Source organism: Protopterus annectens, chromosome 2.part2 (genome assembly GCF_019279795.1).
Source record: "Protopterus annectens isolate FY-2018-M chromosome 2.part2, PAN1.0, whole genome shotgun sequence".
Taxonomy (NCBI): Eukaryota; Metazoa; Chordata; order Ceratodontiformes; family Protopteridae; genus Protopterus; species Protopterus annectens.
The window spans coordinates 738,871,583-738,893,470 of NC_056730.1; the positions used below are offsets into that span (position 1 = coordinate 738,871,583).

General features: G+C 40.1%; 1 protein-coding gene across 2 annotated transcripts in view; it reads left to right on the plus strand.

The window, feature by feature from the left end:
• The window catches only part of MCTP1 (multiple C2 and transmembrane domain containing 1), a 3,344,116-nt gene that overhangs the window by 1,327,114 nt on the left and 1,995,114 nt on the right, over nucleotides 1-21,888 (plus strand). For both annotated transcript variants that reach the window (XM_044064134.1, XM_044064133.1), the window contains exon 4: nucleotides 15,245-15,324. In XM_044064134.1, the coding sequence (XP_043920069.1) occupies nucleotides 15,245-15,324 (80 nt within the window). The remainder of the gene's footprint in view (nucleotides 1-15,244; nucleotides 15,325-21,888) is intronic.

The following is a 21,888-nucleotide window of genomic DNA, read 5'->3' on the forward strand; positions in this document are numbered from 1 at the left end:
ACTGTTTGGACAGAGAGGGTGCTGGAGGTTTTGGCTTGACCACTCGGCTGAGATCTTAACCCTATAGCTGTGCCAGTGGGGAGTCTTATTGGGGATCTGGAATGAGAGGGAAAAACCACCCCCAGACTGACTGTGATCTCTGTGTGCTCTTAAGGGAAATTGTACTTTACTGCTTGTGTACTTCTCATCCTCGCAATGTGCACATCCCTCACTGGTGTTTGTGTTGAGGATTGAGGCTCCTTGATTAATGGGCCAGTGCAGGGGCACCATATATTAACTGTTTGGCAGTGGTGGGATAGCCACATCACACATTAATTGGGTGATAGTAGTGAGTTAGCCACATCACATATTAATTGGCTTGTAGTGGTGTGGATATTGAATTCCTGTAGTTTGTGTACAATGGTCACTGAAGGCGTTTTTGTACTCTAAATCAGCAGTGAACATTCAGAGTTCCTATTACAATTGTTTTATTTCTTTTGTTAGCTTAATTAGTCAGGGAGAGCAGGCATGCATGTCAGCAGAAGAGTATGGCAAGCTGACAAGGATCCATTTGGCTGAGATGTGCCAGGCTAAAGGACTGGTGCATGCCAACTTGACTAACGCATACATGATTGCAGCTTTAGTTACAGCTGCATCAGAGAACAGCAGTCAGGAGGGCATTTAGACTGGCTGTGGAGATGTACAATTCTCAGAAAATGGACAGCTTAGTCTTTCCACAAAGGACTGAAACATCCATCTGGAGTTAAAGAGACTTGATTTGGAGTCCAAGCTTTTGGAAATAGTAGGAGTAGAGAGACTGAGGTGTCTAGAGACTGAAGAAAATGAGAAACTCCTATGCCTGTAAGCTAAGGAGAAGGAGAGGCAAAGACAACATGAAAAGGAGATGTTGACTCTTCACCAGTGTCAGGGAGGTAATGGGGAAGGGAGTAACCGAACCTCAGAAGCAACAAAGATCAGTAAATTTCTTCCACAATTTACAGAGGGGGATAATTTTGATAGTTTAATTTATGTGTTTGAGAGGGTATGTAAACAGTATGATGTTGACCAAGGGCTCTGGGTATGGTTCCTGATCCTCTTACTCCATGGTAAAGCTGTAACTGTAATGTCCAAACTGTCTGATAATGACTGCTTAAATTATAATGTTGTAAAGAATTGTTTGCTAGAATTTTTTAAGTTAACACCTGAAGCTTATAGGAAAAGGTTTCATGAGCATAGATGCAAGGTAGATGAAAGTGTGTGTGAATATGTTGCTGAACTGAGCACTTATTTTCATAGGTGGGTGAGTGGATGTTAGGTCACCACTTTTGAAGGGCTGGCAGACTTTTTGATGAGGGAACATGCCCTTAGCACTTTGCCTAAGGACATGAGAATCTGGTTAGCTAATAGACAATGCCTTAGTATAGATGAGTTGGGGAAGAGGGGTGACCTATACCTAGCAAGCAGGACATCACAGTGCACAGGAAAGGGACACCCAGTAGTGCTCTTGGGTCTAAGGGAACCCATGGTGGACAGCCCAGACTGCCTCAGCAGAGTCTGTCAGTGGCAGGGGAAGCCACTATTCCAAGTACATGTCCAGGACCTAGAGTTAAATGTTTTAAATGCAACCAGTAGGGCCATGTAGCATATAGATGTGCATAGAGGCAAGGTGGGGAACAAAATATGGGAGAGCCAGTAAGTGGGAATGACAAAATGCCAACAGTAGGTTGTCTCGAAACAGCAAGGGTACCAAACTACCACAAGAGGTTATATCCTATCTTAGTGAATGGGAAAGAGACCATGGCTAAGAGAGACACAGCCTCTGACCTAACCATTATGAAGCCTGCAGTGGTTACAGAGGAGCACTACTTGCTTGGGCAGCCTACTCCAGTCAGAGCTTTAAGAGGGACCCCATTCAAAATACCTTTGGCTAGGGTTCACCTTGACTGGGAGGGTGGACAAAGAAGCAAGCAAGTAGGTGTTTTTGAGGTTATCCCTGCAGATGTCGTGACAGGGAATGATTTTGATAATGCAGTACCATGTGTTCATGCAGTTACACGCAGTCAGGCTTGGAGACAAGCATGTGGGTGTGGTAGCCTGGGGGAGACCGAGACAGACTGCACACTTGCAGCCAGAACTGGTGAGGTGGTTACGTCAAGGAGGGAGCTACCCTGTAGCAGTGAGACTGAAAGTGATCAGCAGCTGCTTGTGGGTACTGATGTTCCCTTGGACAGAGTTACTGCAAGGGCAGAGGTGAGTAGTAGTGCCCAGGCTGACAGTGAGGCACCGCTGTCAGAGGATGCCAGACTTCCTGTGGAATGGGAGCTGAAGGGTTACAAAGAGAGAGTTGAGACAGGCTCAGCTCTCAGACCCTACATTACAAGGCTCGAGGGAGGTAGTTAGTAAGGCACCTGATTCTGAAGAAAAGGGTTAATCTGTATACTGGGGCAAAGGGTTACTGTATAGAGAGTGGACCCCTGAGGGAGGGCTAGAGGGTGAGAGAATACAGCAGTTGGTAGTGCCCAGAGCCTACCATCTGGAACTTTTAGCCATAGCCCATGATATTCCCTTTGCAGGTCATTTGGGCATAAAATGTACAAAGAGACATATTATGCAGAACGTCTATTGACCTGGGATCTCCTTTGATGCCTTTGCCTGTGATTGAGGAGCCATTTCAGAGGGCAGCTGTGGATATTGTGGGGCCTCTGAGTACACCAAGTTCCACGGGGAAAAAATGTATTGTAGTGGTAGTAGATTTTGCTACCAGATACCTTGAGGCAGTGGCTGTATCCTCCATAGAGGCAGAAAAGGTGGCAAATGATTTGTTAGAGATTTTCAGAAGGGTAGGTTTCCCAAAAGAAATATTGACAGAGGTGCCGATTTCATGTCATTCCTGCTGGCTTGTCTGTGGAAGTACTGTGTGGTGAAGCACCTAAAGACCACCCCCTACCATCTCCAAATTAATGGCCTTGTTGAGAGGTTAAACTCTACACTCAAGACTATGTTACGGGCATTTGCAGACCAGCTTAAGAGGGACTGGGACAAATATCTGCCCCATCTGTTGTTTGCTTACAGAGAGGTGCCCCAGGAATCCACAGGTTTTTCACCTTTTGAGTTATCATATGGGCATAGGGTGTGGGGTCCTCTAGATTTAATTTGAGATGAGTGGGAGGGTGAATGTAAATCTCACACGGAGTCTGTTGTGGTATATGTCCTAAACCTCAGGACAAGGCTCAGAGAACTCATGGGCTTGGCCCAGTTGAACCTGGCAGAAGTCCAACAGCAGAAAAAGGTGTGGTATGACAGGAATGCTCAAGCTAGAGAGTATGTTGTAGGGCAGCAGGTAATGGTTCTCATTCCTGTCAGTCACAACAAGCTGCAGGCAGCCTGGGAGGGACCCTACAAGGTGGTAAGGAAGGTCAGTGATGTTAACTACATGTTAGAATGGCTAGGCAGGAGACAGGGGCACAAATTATACCATGTTAACATGATGAAACCCTACCATGATATGGAGGCCCTTGTGCTGCGTATTTGCAGTGGATTACAGGAGGAGTCTGAGGGAGATCTGATGACTGATCTCCTCAGTGAGGCTCGGACTGACATCTCAGTGGAAGGGATAGCAATGTCACAGCAGCTATCTCCTACCCAGGTTCAAGAACTCTGTGCAGTATTACAGGGGTTTGGGGAAATGTTCACTGGGAAACCAGGTTGCACCCACCTGGTGCAGCACCATGTGGGATACAGGACCCCAAAGGCCTATTAAGCAGGCCCCTTATAGGGTGCCTGAGAGAGTCAAACAGACGCTGAGGGAGGAGATACAGGAAAAGTTGGAACTAGGGGTAATTCAGGAGTCCAGCAGTCCCTGGGCCTCCCCAGTGGTACTGGTACCAAAGAAGGATGGTAGCACCAGGTTCTCTGTAGGCTATAGGAAATTAAATAGTCACACAGAGTCAGATACTTACCCCATGCCTAGGACAGATAAAGCTCCAGAGCAGCTGGGTGGGGCTAAGTATCTTACCACCATTGATCTTACCAAGGGTTACTGGCAGGTGCCCTTGACACCCAATGCTAGAGAGAGGTCAGGCTTTGTGACTCCTTTTAGCTTGTATGAGTTCACAGAGATGCCCTTTGGGATGAAAAATGTCCCAGCGACTTTCCAGAGGCTGGTAGATCATATCCGAGCAGGAGCAGGGGGGGGTTGCCCTTGCTTACCTAGATGATATTACCATCTACAGCCATTCCTGGCAAGAGCACCTTCAGCATGTCAGGGAGGTGCTGGGCAAACTACACAGGGCAGGGCTGACCATTAAGCCCAGCAAATGTCAGGTGGGTATGGCAGAGGTCTCCTACCTGGGACATAGAGTGGGGAGTGGAATAGATCAGGCGAGAACCTGCCAAAGTGGAAGCCATTCAGGCATGGCCTGCATCTGTTACCAAAAAGCAGGTGAGGGCATTCTTAGGGACAGCAGGGTACTACAGAAAGTTCATCCCCAGTTATAGTACCATAGCTGATAACCTCACAGACTTGAAAAGGAAAAACAGGCCAGATAAGGTAGTGTGGACCCCAGCATGTGAGCAGGCATTCCAGAAGCCTAAAGGAGCATTGAGAAGGCCACTTGTGTTAGCCAGTCCAGATTACAGCAAAGAATTTGTTTTGCAGGTGGATGCTTCAAACCATGGGGTGGGGGCTGTACTTAGCCAGGTTTCCACAGAGGGAGAAGAACACCCAGTGGTTTGTTTCAGTTGTAGGCTCCAACCCAGGGAGGAATGTTGTGCAGCTGTAGAAAAGGAATGCCCAGCCATAGTCTGGGCACTGCAGAAACTTCAACCTTATCTGTATGGAAGGAAATTCACTGTAGTTACAGACTACAATCCCTTAACATGGCTTCATTGAGCCATCCAGCAAAATGCCAAGTTACTAAGGTGGATCCTATGGTTGCAAGCATATGATATGACAGTGCAGCACCGCAGTGGGGTTAGCAATGCCAATGCAGATGGGCTCTCAAGACAGGGAATGGGGTAAGTTATTCCCAGATACACTCAACCCTTTCAAGCAACATTTCTCATGGGGCACTTGAAAAACTAGCTTGAGTTTTCGGGGGGGGGGGGGATTTTGACACTGCCAGCCCAGCTATCTGGAATTTTGTAAATAATTCTATGTAATTTGTGAATATTGATATGATTTATACAGAATTCTATGTTATTTACTGAGCTTCAAGAATGTATCCACAGTGTACCCTGATGAAACATAGAAGATTAACTTACAAAACTTCAAGAAAATAAGGTAAAATTAAGTGTTTTACGATGTGCTATAAAACTTAAAAAAAAAGTTAACTCAGGTGGAAAAGGAAACTTTAGTTGAGTTGAAGAACAACCGGCAACTAAGAGCTATGAAACCTGACAAGGGGGGAGTGATTGTTTTAATGAACAATGTGAGTTATGAGGCAAAAATGTTGGAACATTTATATGATGAGAACAAATATTCCCAAGTTTCTATTAGCAAAATTAACATAGCCTATAAAAAAATATATGTGGCTTTATATGACTTGTTATTGGAAGGTTTTGTAGATATGAAGCTGCTTGAATTTCTGCACAATCCATGCCCACGAGTTCTTTCTACATTTGGAATACTGAAAACCCATAAAAATGTTTATGATCCGCCCTTAAGGCCGATTGTGGCCACAGAGGGATCTGTCATATCCCCTTTGGCAAGATACTTGCATGTAAAGCTTAACCATTTGGTTATGAGGAATGAAGTGTTTTTAAAGGACTGGGATTTTATAAGGAGTATTAAGCAAGGAACCTTTAGTGATGATTTAATTTTTATCACCATAGATATTGTGGACTTATTTGCTTCAGTACCCCATGCTATTGGTATTGAATGTTTTGAGGAATACCTGAGAGAAGATATGCATTTAAACCCTGATGGGATTTACATTTGCTTGCAATTGATGGAATTGGTTTTAAAAAATAATTGCAGCTTTTTTCAGGGAGCATTTTTTCAGCAGACTAGTGGAGTGGCAATGGGGGCAAGGTGTGCCCCTCTGTATGCCAATCTGATATTAATGGTATGGGAGAAGAAGTTTGTTTTGAATAGTATATACAAATATTGCTGGGTATTTTATAAATGGTTTTTAGATGATATTTGTATTTTTTGGAAAGGAGCATTTCAAACATTTTTGGAATTTTATCAGTACATTTCCAAATCAACTGAATTTTTAAGGTTTGCATATAATATTGGCCACAAAGAAATTGCCTATCTAGATGTCACTATTTACAAGGAAGGTAATAAATTTAATTCAAGGGTATACAGGAAGAAGACATATTCCAATTCTATTCCACATTATGCTAGTGCCCACCCTTTCCATCAGAAGAAAGGTATTATAAAAGGGCAATTTGTAAGAATCAGTAGAATGACTTTGAATGCTGAAGAATTTAGAAAGGAATGTGATGTCTTATATAAGATGTTTTGTGAACATGGATACCCAGAAACTTTAATTACCCGAGGGAAGTATGAGGTGGCTAGTGAGAGGGCTGGCAAATATGCCCCGATCTTGGGAATTATGGAAAGTAGTCTTGTTGGTGATCGGCTAAGTTTGAATGAAAATAAGAATGAGGGGGTTTTTTGGATCAGCTTTCATTACTGATTTCAGTGGTGATGCAAATGCTGTATGTAGAAGCATCAAAAGAGAATGGACTAGGTTTAGCAAAATCAGTGACCTTAAGTTAGATTTCAAAACTCCATTCAAATGTGTTCATAGGAAGGGAACACGTATAAAAAATGTTTTGGAAGGGTAGTACGACTGTAAGGGTGGTGGAACTAGAAATAAGGATGGGACATTCAAATGTGAGAGATATGCGCAATGTCCTTTTATTATAAACACTGAACTAGTCCACTTGGATTCCAGAAATGGAACCCTTATGGCAAGGAGTTATAGCAATTGTGAGACCAGTGGAGTTGTATATCTTGCCTTATGTGAGTGCAAGGCATTCTATGTAGGAAAAACCGAGAAGAAGCTGAAAAGGAGAATATACGAACATTTGAATGCCATACACGACAGAAACGTGAATAATGCACTATATAGGCATAGTACAGAATGTGAAAAAGGAAAATTTTGTTTTTTTTAACTTGAGGAGATCCCGAGAGATTGGAGGGGTGGTATGTGGGAAACCAGAATTGAATACAGGGAACTTTACTGGCAAATCTTTTTAGAAGCCAGCAAGTTCCCTGGACTAAATGATGGTTTGTCCCTGGCCCCAGTTTTAAAGCTGAGAGCGGCAAGATTATAACACTTATAAAAGTTTATTAAAAATGTGACATTTAAGGTATTGAGTTCATTCATAATAAGATTTTGCAAACATTTTAATGGCGAAGTAGTTGTGAACATTAGAGTCAGTAGAGTGCATATGAACATTTTTCTATAAATTTTAAAAGTTTATAGACCAAGCAATTTTATGATTTATTACCCTTAAGGAGAGATGTTGTTTTATTTATATTTATACATATATATATATATATATATATATATATATATATATATATATATATTGATGTAGGTAGTTATAGGGTTTATTGTATGTCATGAATTTTATTAAAAAGAATTTTTAAAGTGTAGAATTGTTATTTTAAGCTAAGTTATTAATGTGAGTAGAAGTGTAATGAATTGTGGGTAAAGTCTATGAAATGTTAATTTTTAGGGATGTACTGTTTTTATTGGTGAATTTGTATTTAATTGAAGTATTTAAGGTATGTGATTAAGGTTTTTTTAATTATATCTGATGAAGTTGCGGATGAAAACGTATTTTCAAGGAGTATCGTTTATGTGTGTGCTTTCTTGCTGCATTAAAACTGTGTTAAGCCTGTCAACAGCCTTCTGTTTTCTGGAGTTCCATTGAGGTGTGGATAACTGTTTTCTAAGCTGTAATTGCATCTTTTTCTCCCTTTTTGTGGGTATATGCTATAAAAGTTAGTTTCAATGCAGCAAGATGACAGGATGTCTAGAGCTAGACATTTTTTCTATTGTCCTATATAGAAGTAATTACTAGGTTTAAAATGTAAAAGTGTTTAATTGTTTTACGACTTTCAGTTCTCAGCAAACATCTGTGAGATATGTATTTTGGGCACAAAGATGTTAGTTTCTGTTAGCTTGGGATATGAAGGCAGGTGGCAAAGAGTGATGTCATCCAGGCTGACTCAGCAATAAATATTTAATATTGATTTAAGAACTCTCTCAGGGAAAGACTGTGCATTTTGTATCTTGTCTTGGACCTAGAAACATCCATTCAGCACTTCTGCCTGCGTCTTGCTCTGTAAGTAAGTTATTTAGGTTATAGTATCTCTTAGATATAGATAGGACTATAGTAAAGATTAGTTTAGATGTTTTCTGTATTTATTTGAGACTGTCCTGCAATGTTGTTTTAAAATATTTCCTGTGATTCTGAGCTTGGCAGTTACTGTGTTGATTGAGTATTGTCTTGTTCTTTTATTATTTATTATTAAATAAATTTAAACCTATCTTTGTGGCTGTTATTTGTGAGACATATTTAAGCTGTTGGAGTATTTGCATATGTCCTTGGTGGCACTGTACAGGCCACTCCTAAATAGCCTTGCAAGTCTTAGTCACACTTACCATTTAAATAATAGTAACATTACACAGTAGTATTGGTCACTCCTTGTAAGGATCTTAGTAGCTAGGGGAGTTGGTGGCACTGATAACTATCTTACAGTCTGGGCAGAAGGGGGGCATAGCTAGTAAACCTGTGCCAGCCTTCCCCAGGAGTGTCTTTGTGTTTGTATAAAAATCAAATCTCAAAGTGTGTGTCAGCTACTTGGGCAGGGACAAGAAACACTGGTTGGACACAAAGGGTGCTGGAGTCTTGGCATGACCCCTCAGCTGATATCTTAATCCAATAGCTGTTTCAATGGGAAGTCTTATTGGGAATCTGGAGAAAGAGGGAGAAACCAGCCCCCAGACTGACTATGATCTCTGTGTGCTCTTAAAGGAAATAGTAGTTTGCTATGTGTGTACTTGTCATCCTCCCATTATGTGCATCCCTTACTTTAGCCAGTGGTGAGGATTGAGGTTGCTTTATTACTTGGCCAGTGTAGGGGTGTCACACCAGCATCCCAGGGTAATACTAGTACTGTAGCACTGTATCATCAGTCACAGTACTAATATGCCAGCATAGTTGCTGTAGCACTGTATCGTCAGTCACAGTACTAATATGCCAGCTTAGTACTAGTACTGTAAGACTTGTTATTATTTATGATACTTGTAAGCCAGGAAAGTACAAGTGCTGTAATAGTGTCAGTGGTACAACAGGTAGCACATTTGTCTTTGCCTGAAGAAGGCTGTGGGTTCTATTCCCATTCTAGGTGGATGGAATGCTACATTGCACTGCAGTATTGGGGAGTACTGTACTCTTGTCACTGTCATCCTTCTGATGAGATGTTAAATTGAAGTACCATCTGCTTGAGACAGTGGTAGCTCAGGTGGATGTAAAAAAAAATCCCACATAAAAAAAAAAAAAAAAAATATATATATATATATATATATATATATATATATATATATATACGTATACATATTTCTATTTCTTGTTGTTTATTATTGTTTATAACATACTCATTGATTGTCTTCATATTTGACCACCATATTTGACCACCACTCCTACTTCCACAGCTATCATCTGATTTTGTGCAATATATCTGCCAAAATCTATTCCCTATTAAACAAAATGTCATTCAGTATTATTCCAAATAACCCATAATTACCTAAAATAAATTCTTATGTACTATTGTCACATATTCTTATAATATATAACCATATTCACATCTATATTGTTTATGTCATTAATATTCTCAAAAGAATTTACTTCACACAACTTGTTCCAGAGTTTCCTAACTCATTTACTTTTCAAAAAACATGCTCTGTTGTTTCTTCTTCCCCACAAAATAAAAACACTCTTTCAACTTTCTTTTTATATGGCAAATTGTCCATTACTGGTAACTTATTCATTAACAGTCTCTGTAGGAAATCCTGGCACTCTACGATCTTAAATACGCAACTTCTTACTTTATTGGCTTTAATCACTTTTTCTGGTAAATGATCCCATTGATTTACATAATAATATTGTTTCATCACATAATTAAATGCCATTCTTCTATCTTTCTCTATATCATCAGTTTTTATTTTCCATGTTATTATTTTTCTCAACATTTTTGTAATGTCTTCATTTACAGGTCTACTTCAGTAGACCGAAATTTCACTTGCCCAAAATTAATATCACCGACACAAAAAGGCCAACAGCACCAGCACACTGATGTCCCAGAACACCAACGTACCACTCCAGGTAAGTAACCACTTGGATAATCTGTTGAACTTTGTCCCTTACCCCTGCGGTAGTGCGATCTTGGAGTTGGTATATTTAGTTAGGGGGGGGGGTTTGCTTTCCTTCAGTTTACATTTTTTTTCAGGATGGCCAAGAGATTACTTACCTGGAGTGGTAAGTTGGTGTTCCAGGACATAGGTGTTTGCTGTTGGCCTTTTCGTCTTAGTGATATGAATTTCGGGTAAGTGAATTTTCAGTCTACTGAAGTAGACCCTCATTTAAATATTCTTTTTCTCTTTTTCTTATGCTCATCATCTCCCAAAATGTTTTCTACTTATATTTAATTATTCTTACTATTAAATTCTCAAGCTCTTCCTTTACCCACTTTAATACTCTACACAAGTTTAAAGAAGAGAATAAACAACCAGATTTAGCAACTGTAATCTTCCTTCATCTTCTCTCATATACAACACACCTCTTTTCACTGGCTTTAATCTTGAGCCCCAGATGAAAGAAAACAACACTTGCACAATTTCCTTTTCATATATTACTAGGATCATACAAACATTTGACAGATATGCTATTTTTATCAATAATACTGAATTCACCAGCTAACCCTTTCTCCTGAAGTCTAATCTATATTTCCTCCACAGAAGACATGTTTCTTTCATTTCTTTTATCAGCGCCCCCCCCCCCCCCCAATGCATCATAACTAGATAATGTTTGCCAAATTTTATTCCTAGGAAAGACACTTTATTCACTGAAAAAATCACACACTCACTTTTCACCACATTGTCCCAACCCTTAAGTTTATGTTTATACAAGGACATTCCCATTTCCTTTAAACATCCATTCAGACAAACCAATACTTCCCTCATCCACATTTTGTTCTTAGCAACTACAACTATGTCATCTGCATATGTAAACACTGCCAGCATCACCACTTCCTTTTGTATCACATATCTAGGTAGGCTACTTCACTCACTATCACATTCACTACCAATGCAAACACTATTTCACTCAAGAGACATCCTTGTCGTATTCCACACTTCATGTATATTACTTTACTCAGCCATAGATTTGATAACACTAACACTCAGTTATTTTGACATGCTGACACACACACTAATCATAATTGCATTGCCTGTTACATAATTCTCCATAACATCCCACAAAGCATCATATCCTACTGTATCAAATGCCTTACTGATATCAGCTACCATAACCTTCACATCCTTTCTTTTACTTATAATATCATCCACAATTTCTATCCCAGCCAGTAACAATTCTTGACATCTGTTCTCTTTTATACTGCATATATTTTCCTCTATAATATCCTTCATCCTTGCTTCCATTGTCCTCTGTATTATTCCTATAAAAATGTATAATCCATATTATTTAGTGTGATCTGTCTGCACTTTTTATTTCATTCTTATCTTTCTTCCATATACATGTTAATACCCCACTACAGAACTCTTCATAAACAAACCCTTCCTTCAGCCATTCATGCAGTACATTTACAAAATACTCTCTTTGCTAATCCATTCATGTCACCCTATACCATCTGGACCTGATACTGAATTGACGTTTACTTTATTAACTATTTCATCCAATTCATTAATATTATTCTCTTTTTCAGATTCTTCCTTATCTCATTCTGGAAATGTACTTTCCATTCTTATAGTCCTATACATATTTTTCCACCAAATAGTCTAATATTTGGTGAAACAGATTTTCTCTTTCCTTACAAGTTACATATGCATGTAACACCATAATTCTATAAACATGTTCTCTCTACTTCGCATCCACAACAGTTAACCTTCCCATCCTTACTAATGTTACATCTAATGTTTTCACTGTTTTTGTTAAACAACATTGCCGCTGCAGAACAACTTTCACTTCCTAAGTTCCATATTACATTTCCAGCCCACAATTTGTCTGTTTGCAGTCTTCACACTTAGCACACCATTCCTGTATTTCTGTCATTCTTACAGTATTAACAGTACTGTTCACATTTTCTGAAAGTCCTCTAAAATTGTTGCTTTTCCTTCTTTTTTAAGTTTAGGGGAAATATTTTTTTTTATTCGTTCTTTCTTCTATATAATATTTTTTTCCTGGGTTTATATACAAATAATCCTTGATCCCCAGAATCATTTTTTTACTGACTAGAATTTAAGAACAATTATCAGTCTTAATCGCTTCTCTTGACCTCCCTTCCTGCATGCAGCCTCTCTCGACCTTTTTCTCCTCCACATTTTCTTCTTTTACAGTTTCTTCACCTAGTTCACTCTCTACCCTAGCCTCTTATTGTCCTTCCTTGTGTATTTTTAATTTCTTTTCCGCTTCTTTTTCATTATTTACTGTTTGCTGTTGACGATCCATCCTAAAGTGTCCCTTTTTTATACAACATACACTCAGGCGCACAGCTTCTTGTTGTATGTCCTTTCTTCTCACACTGGTTACAGTATATCTTGTCACAATTGTTAATTAAATGAGAAAAGTCCCTACAAAAGAAACATAATTTAGGCTGACTAGCATATCTTAATGGCCTGCAATGACTAGCCACAAAAGTAACATTTGACAAATGTTTCACCATGTTTTTTGCATTTTGTCTATGAATGGACGAAAGTGAATGCACCAAGGATTGGAATCCCTGAACTGCATTTGCAGAAAAATCCTGCATAAACCCTCCCTGCATCCCCAATGTATATATACCAACTCCACAGTCACACTGACTCAAAAAAGGGAGATATTTCCCAAAAAGAGAACCACTTTCTGCACAACTGGCTGACAGTGATTTCGTATGGAGGAACTCCAATTATTGATGAGTTGAACTTTGGGTAATTGAAGCTTTAGCATTCAACCTTCATCCAACAGTAGGTTACCCATTTTTTCACTTTTCAAAACAGTTTCCAACCTCCACCTTCCATTCCATAAGTTTCTCTCATCTGTAACTTTCACAGTTTACGCACACCCTGAATGCATTTTTTAACATCCTGTTCTTCCAGCTCATCAGTTTTAAAATGCAAGGTAAGATTTTGTTAACATTTAAGTTACTAACAGAAACTAAACATTTGTTCCACAGATAAATGTACTTTTTGTTCCACAGTTCAAGAAATGTTATCATCAGTCCATCAGTTTCAAATGTTAAATCACAAAAATTCTCTGTCCCTGTATGTAGAAAAGACTGATGTTTTTCAGCTTTAAAACCCAGATCAGTTACCAGATTGTCCCATGCATAATATCTGTCTATTACCATGTCATTTGTTGTTTTTATTATCACAACTGGTCTTCTCTTGTTTCAAAAAGAGTTTTACTTACAGTTTGTTGCGGTTCTCCTTTTTTGTCTTCTGTCACTGCTGCAAATGTTTTAGTTACTCCATTCTCTGCTGCCACAGTACCTTCTCAATTTGTTTCTGCTTTCCTCTTTTACTATCTGTCATTACTGCATATGTTTTAACTGCTGCATTCTCTGCTGCCACATCACCTGGTTTCTTTCCTCATTACCACCCTCAGCACTTCCAAAAAGGTTATCAGCCATCTCACCCCATGAAACAGCAGAACCATCACCTGGATTATCCTGCTCAATTATTTTTAAGAGAGCATCATTTGTAAGCATTCCTGATGCCAGTTCTGTTGTCTGCACCACATCAACAGACTCACTTTCTTCTCCATTGAGGCAGCTAAACATTGGTCATTTGTAACATCCACCATATAGGAATCTTATTCTGCATTCCGATACCCCATACTGAACACATTTCTCTCCAAATTCTCCTTTTGTACCTCCAAACTCTCCATAACTTTCCTCTCCTCCTCCATGCTGCTGCTTCTGTTAGGCTTCTTCCTTGCTGCTGCAGAAGCCCTCTGACACCATGTAGCAGCTCCAAAGAGTAGAGGGGAGTTCCCAATGCCATGGCTAAATTTTCCCTATTAGTATAAATACTACCTCTCATTTCCCATGAAAATGGCCATTAGCTTAGTGGTCAACATAGTATAAATAAATAAAAATATTGTGTCATCAAGCATGATACCAGCATGTCAGCATAGTATCAGTACTGTAGCACTTTTGTTGTTTGCCACCAAATGAGTATGTCATAGAAGTACCAGTACTATAGCACCACACTGCTAGTTTTGATATCAGTGTTCCAGCATAGTTGCACTACTGTAGCATGGTGTCAGTAGTCATGGTACTAGTATGCCAAGGTTATACCAGTCCTGTAGTTCTGCATTATCAGTTATGATACCACTGAAGTACCACTATTGTGTCACTGTGTCATGATTCATGGTATCAGTATGGCTGTGTGGTACCAGAGCTGTAGCACTATGCCATCTGTCATGGAACCAGTATGTTAGGGTTGTACCAGCACTGCAGCACTATGTCATCGATTATGGTACCAGAATTCTGTTCTGGTACTGTTACTGTAGTATTGTGCCATTGGCTATAGTACTAGCATTCCATGGTTTTGCCAGTACTGTGGCAGTGTGTCATCTGTCGTGGTGCCAGTATGCCAGTGTAGTACCAGTACTTAAGCACTGTGTCAACAGTTACAGTGAGAGTATGCCAGTGTTCTATCAGAACTGTAGCAGAGTGTCATTAATCATGGTACCACTATGTCTGCATAGTACCACTACTCTTGCACTTTGTCTTCAGTAATGGCACCAGTATGCCAAGGTTGTGCCGGTAATGTAGTACTTTATCATCCATCATAGTACCACTATGCCACTGTAATACCAGTACAGTAGAAATGTAAAGTTCCTTTGATAGTTGCTTGTTTGTCAGTGCCAAGTGAGTAATTTGATATCTGAGTTTTATTGAATTACACCCAGAAACTAAGAGTCTTACAATGTAAATATCTAGTAGGAGCATCAGTGCATTGTGCTAGAGATAAACTATGATGAAAATTCAGTGACCTTTCTAACATTTTTTTTCTTTTAGGTATTTGACTATGACTTTGGACTACAGGATGACTTTATGGGATCAGCTTACCTGGATCTCACTAGCTTGGAGCTAAAAAGGTACTCCTGAAAATTTTAATAAATTATAGATAGCTGGAAATAAACTGATTGCTTTAGTAGAGGTCATTTCTGGATCTGTCACTTTTTGCTAGTTTCAGCTTACACTTTGAAATCTGGACTTAGATGACCTCTGGATTATCTAAACAACACCAGGATATGCATGAAGTCAAACACTTCCACAAAAAGTCATCATATGTGAAAGAAGCAACTGCAGAAGCCATTCTTTTTATTAAAATACATGTTCTAAAGATAATCGCAGGTTTTATTTAGTCAGTTATTCAGCCTAACCACTATTTTTCTGTCACACGCAGGCTACAAAAAAGAAACAAAACACAGCATGTTAATAATATAACAACACTGAATGATGAGTTTATAATGTTCCTTGATAAACATTTTTTAGTGATATAGTGCCTAGGATGGCCTAAGAACTCCCTTATTCAATAACCAATACAAACACAGATATTTTAGATGAGACTTGTGAACTATTTATGCATAGCATTGTATATGACTATTGAACAACATGGTATTTTACTAGAAAACAACACTATTCCTATTAAAAGAGCAAATTTGGTTACTATGTGTTGGTACACAGACTGGGAACCTTTGATCAGATACACAGCACTCCCCTCTCCTCTCTGAACGACTCAGCCATTTCACAACATGGTCAGATTGTAGTGTGGAAAGACCGTGTTTTTCTTATATCAGGAATTATACGAAGTTGTGCATTTGTAATGTTTTGAAATGTTGAACTACACGAGTATATCTTTATGCGTGATTTAATGTAATTCTTTAAGTGTGCCTTTAGACTCATGTCATGGCTCAAAAGGATCTGCATCCAGCACATGTTTCTGTTTAACCAATAAAAACAAAATAAATAAACAAATATGTCATATGGCTGAAATTTGCTTGAAAGATCACACTTTGATACATACAAGTTAGGAAAGTTCTTCTGAATTGGTACTGTCTGTATATCAATTAAAATAAATAATAAAAGAAAAACTGTAACATAAAATGGGACAACATGAAAGAAACAGAATAGGCTGGTCAAGAAGATTGGAAGACACAGTATATGAGCTCAGAAGTGAGACAGCATTTTAAATTAGGCAGCTTTGGGGTAGTAGAAAATGTGAGGATGGTGGAACCTCAGAGAATATGTGGGACCTAGAGATGACAACAGATTTGATATTAATGGAAGTGAGACAAGAAAAAAGCAAGAGGGTGCTAATAGACAAGATGGAGGGGGAGAAAGACAACAGGACATAGGCAGAGGTTGTCATTGTCAGAGGACTAAAGGAAAGTGGTACTGCCCAGAGTAAAGTTAAAGTTTAATGTGAGAGATGAAGCCATAAAAGAGTGACAAAGGAAAAGGAAGCCATAGAGCCAGAAGCCATAGTGAGAAGTGATGAAAGGAGGCAGAGTTGAGCATGCAACACCTAGCTGAATGAGAAAACCGGAAAGATGGTGAGCAAGCAGGGGCTCTGAGCTAGCTGTGAGGGACAGAGTGTAAAGGGGGAAGAAATTTGTAATGAGACTGGAAGAAAAAATGCAAGCAGGATGGGAAAGAGATCAAATATGTCAGGAGTGAGCCAACACGTAAAAGTAATGATGAGCAAGTTGAGCTGCGGAGTGGAAAGCTAAAGATAGGAAGAACTGTAGCATGGGCTTAAAATTAAGGATTTAGAACACTATGGAGAAAAGGAATAGGGTTTTGGACAATGTACAAACCCCTAAGCTAAGACATTAAATATCAGCCATAAGTGCTAGAAATAAGTTAAAGGTTTATTTTCAAATAAATATGCAGACTGCACAGAAATGCATAAAGAATCAAAAATGAGACATTCAAGAGACAAAAAATGTTCAGAAGAAGGTATCTAACATCTCAAGGGAAAGTAAGTGCTTCTGGATAAAGGTAAATTGTGTTCCTACTGTTTTTGGCTTTTAAATTTAAAACATAATTGTTAGATTCCTTGTTGTAACATTAACTCTTGTTATTAACTGAGACAATCTTCAAGATGGTAACCAATAAGAATTCATGGCCAAAATAAGCTGTCAGACCAACCCATTTTCAGGAGATATTCACAAGGGAGTAGCACAAGACATGGTCTACCTCCTGCACCTCAGCCAAAGGTGAGTGCTACACAAACTGATGGAGTTGGTACAGGATCCTGACTAGATATGACAGGACACATTAGGATGTGATGAGAAAGACAATAAGGAGTAAGGAAAGGGGCTGGGTGAGAGCCACAGAGCCTATCCCAATTTAATGCTCTTCATCTTGTTAATTTCAGACATATCTGAGAGGAGAAGTGAGAACAGGATGAACCAAATTTAGGGAGCAACAGTGGAGACTTTTGGAACAAAGAGTTTAAGGAAGTGGTATAAAATGTGGCAGCTGAAGTTCAGTTGAAATAAATACAAAAATAATGCACCGGGGCTACAGCAACACTGGAGTGAAGTGTCAGCTGACGGGACTGGAACCGACAGCAGAAGAGTAGAAAGGCATCTGGTAGTGCTGATTGTACTTGGGGTGGCTCTCCAAGAGCAGATCCAAGAGCCAGTGTAGCATCTCGGCATATCTTCATGGACATTGACTCTAGAAGCAATGAGATAATGCTGCACTGAACCAGATCCTGCTCAGGCCACATCTTCTATACTCAGTACAGTTTAGAACACTATACAAGATGACAGGCATCCAGTGACCCAAAGCAGTCCATAGGAGATTGACTCTTAAGGGTGCATAGGATAGAGGAGAAGGGACATTGTTAGAGGACAGCAGATTAAATGCTGTTCTTACTGGAGAGCAGAAGAGACAGGGACACGTGTTATGGGTGCATACGTTTACATCAGTGAGATGTGCAGAAGTCCCCAGAAAGAAGATAACAATGGGGAAAGACAGCCACTGGAAGCAGGTTGTACATTGTGAGTAGCAACTACTTTTGGGTCTGTGAAAGTATTTCTTCATGAAGATAGTTTTAGTTTCATGTAGGAGACTGCTGGAAAGACAGAGAGGGACATACCTTGGTATAAAAACAGATAGAAAAGGGTGAAGGAGGTGTGAGATGGCAGAAATCAAGTAAAGGTCGAATCTCAGATGCACTTAAAGGGCGTGTAGCTAGGCTTATTATCATCTTATTATTATACTATCAAGCAAATGTAATGTAGTGCAAGGTAAGGAAAGTAGCAGCTTAAATGATTTTATATCATATGTGCATGGATATATATGCATGTATAAAGATATAGAAATAGATGACAGCTGTAAATACAGCTAAAGTTATATGTATAGCTACAATACACACACACACACACACACACACACACACACACACACACACACACACACACACACACACATCTATATGGGTCTATTTTTAAAGTTCAAAGTTTCAAAACTTTGAATTTCTTATGGTCCAGACCATAAGCTCGAAGTTTTGAAGCTTTGAACAGTTTAAATGGAGATCGACGCAGAGAGCGGAATGGGAAACTTACCATTTTCCTGGTGGTAGTGCAGTCTTACAGTTGGTATATTTAATTAGCAAGGGGTGTGGGGGTTGCAGAGGGGCTTGCCCCCTGCAAAAATGTAAAAAAAGTTTTTATTTTATTTTTAAAGTTTCAAAGTTTCAAAACTACAGTCTTATAGTCTTGACTCTAAGAAGTTCGAAGTTTTGAAACTTTGAGCTTTAAAAGTAGACCCATATAGATGTGTGTGTGTGTGTGTGTGTGTGTGTGTGTGTGTGTGTGTGTGTGTGTGTGTGTGTGTGTGTGTGTGTGTGTGTGTGTGTATTGTAGCTATACATATAACTTTAGCTGTATTTATATCTGTCATCTGTTTCTATATTTTTAGACATACATATATATCCAGGCACGTGATATAAAATCATTTAAGCTGCTACTTTCTTTACCTTACACTACATTACATTTGCTTGACAAAGAAGTCAGCCAGGTTCAAAAGGCAAGATCTGCCCTTGACAAATCTGAATTGGGTGGGATCAAGTGCTTGGAGATTGCCTATGTCCTTGTTTATGAAATCCATAATAATACGCTCCATGGCTTTACAGATTAGACTTGTCAAGCTAATGGGGCAGTAATTTCTAGGGTCAGTAGTGGCACCACCTTTGTACAAGGGGATGACAATGGCAGTTCTCCAATCTGCTGAAATGAAGCCTGTATTTAGGGTGTGGTTGAATAGGGTGCTCAATGGCGAAGCTAGTTCTTGCCGGAGATGGTGCAGAATACAGCCTAGATACTATCAGGTCCTATGGAAGCTGTGTTCTTTGCCTTGGATAGGGCCTTTAACACTTGATCTATGGAGATGTGAGGTGCAGGACAAGTATTGGGTTTATAGATTCGTAGGTAAGTACTAGGCTATCTGCCCAAGGGCATCTATAAGCCTAGCCAGAATATGTTGGCTTTTGCCGCCCCCTTAGATTAGTTCCCTGTGCCTCGGTCCAGCAGAGCCATTAGTTCCCTGTGCCTCTGTCCAGCAGAGCCACTGCAGTGATCCCAGGGGTAAATTTTCTGTTTCACATCCACTCGTCAATGTTCCTCTTGAAGAGTGTTAGTGATGGGCTATGCCTAATGTAGATTGGAATCCTGTTCCAAAGCATGGGGTGCCTCTGAGACAGGAATCTATCCCTCCAGCACGTTCTATTTATCGTTGTGGTGAGGTTTAGATCCCTAGAGAGTGTGGCTCTTGGGGATATGTTTTTTTTTAGGTGGAGCATGTCCATCAATTCTTGGTTGGACATGGCCTTGTATGTCAGGCAGAGATCACCTCTGAATAAGCGGTATGCAACCGAGTACAGCTGGAGTTTCTTCAGTCGGGCGGCATAGGGCATATGTTTGAGGCCAGTGATCCTCTTGGTGAGGTACTTCTGTGGTCTTTCTAGTTGTTGCAGATGTCTTGTACGGTACATCCCAAATGGGGCATTGTACTCTATGATGGGTTTAATGAGTGATGAGTATAGGGGCACAATAACCTCTTTTGTTCTAGATGCAAACCCTTTTGTGATTAGGTGGGCCACATAGAAGGATTTTCTAACCACCTTGGAAATATGTTTATCAAAGGAGAGATTGCTATCTACTTGGGTCCCCAGATCCCTTGTTAAATTTTCTGTATTTAGGGGACTACCCCAAAGGGGATGACTATGCACTTTTTGGCATTTAGCTTGAGGTCATAATTTTGAAACCAGATATCCGTCTCAGTTAGACCCTTCTGGAGGATATCTGTATCAGCTGGAGAGTCAATTATGGCCCCAGTTTGCAGTCGTCTGTGAACCTGGTCAGCCATAGTCCTCCTGTGCTTGCCTGTACCTCTGAGAAGTATATACCAAACAGGAGGAGTCCCAGGACTGTGCCCTGAGGGACGCCACTTGTAACTGGTTTAGAGTCGGACCTAGCGCCTGCAACTCTCACCATGTGGGTTCTATCCGTGAGCCAATTGGCAACCCATGTCGTGACATAGGGGTTTATGTTCAGGCTGGTGAGCTAGTCTATAATACCAGAATGGGGAATGGTGTCAAAAGCCTTTGCGAGGTCTAGGTAGGCTGTTTAGACCTCCTTTCCCTTGTCTAAAGCCTTGGTAACTGTCTCAAAGAAGTCCATCAGGTTTAGGAGGCATGATCTGCCCTTAACAAAGCCAAACTGGGTAGGGTCCAATGTTTGAAGGTTCCCAATGTCTCTGTTAATGAAGTCCATGATGATGCACTCCATAGCCTTGCAGACCAGGCTAGTCAGTCTTATAGGGCGGTAGTTCCCGGGGTCCGTTGTGGCTCCACCTTTGTGGAGCGGGATAATGGTTGCTGTGCACCACTCTATGGGTACATAGCCTGTAGAGAGGCTGAGTTTGAATAGTGTGTTTAGGTGAGGGGTTAGTTCATTTTGGAGCTCATGTAAGACACAGCCTGGGACACCATCTGGTCCCATTGAAGCCATATTTTTGGCTTAGGATAGGGCTGTTTTAACCTGTGCATCAGCGATTGCTGGGGCACTACATTCTTCTGGTATGGTTATGGGCCATTTAGGGGATGAGAGGGGGGTGAAGTTTTCACTAATCCTGTCTGCCAGAATGTTGGCGATATCAGTCGGTTCAGTGTATTTTGTGCCATTCTGCACTAACTCAGAATAGATCTGAGAGTTTCCACTTAGGTTCTTGACATAGCTAAAGAATGCTTTGTGGTTATCTCTGGAGTCCTTGGCAATTTTTCTTTCAAAGCTAGCCTTGGATGATTTTATGAGGGATTGCAGTTTCTTGCTGATACTAATCAGGGATGTCTTTCCTTCTTCGGATTTTACTCTTTTCTGCACTAGTTTCCTCCTTCTGTTGTATAACTTGTTTATGGCAGGGGTCCACCAGACTGGTTTCCTTTTCTTGGAGGGGTGAGTCTTGGTTTTGCTTGTGATAGCACGATCCTTGCATTCTTGCAGGTGCTCATAGAGTGTCTTTGTAAGGGATTCAGCAGCTTGGACAGGATTGTCCTTTAGCATGGGGGCTGTGAACCTTTCCACCTTGGTCTTAAGTAACGTGAAGTTTGCTTTTGAAAAGTTTTTCACAGTGGTTTCCTTAAT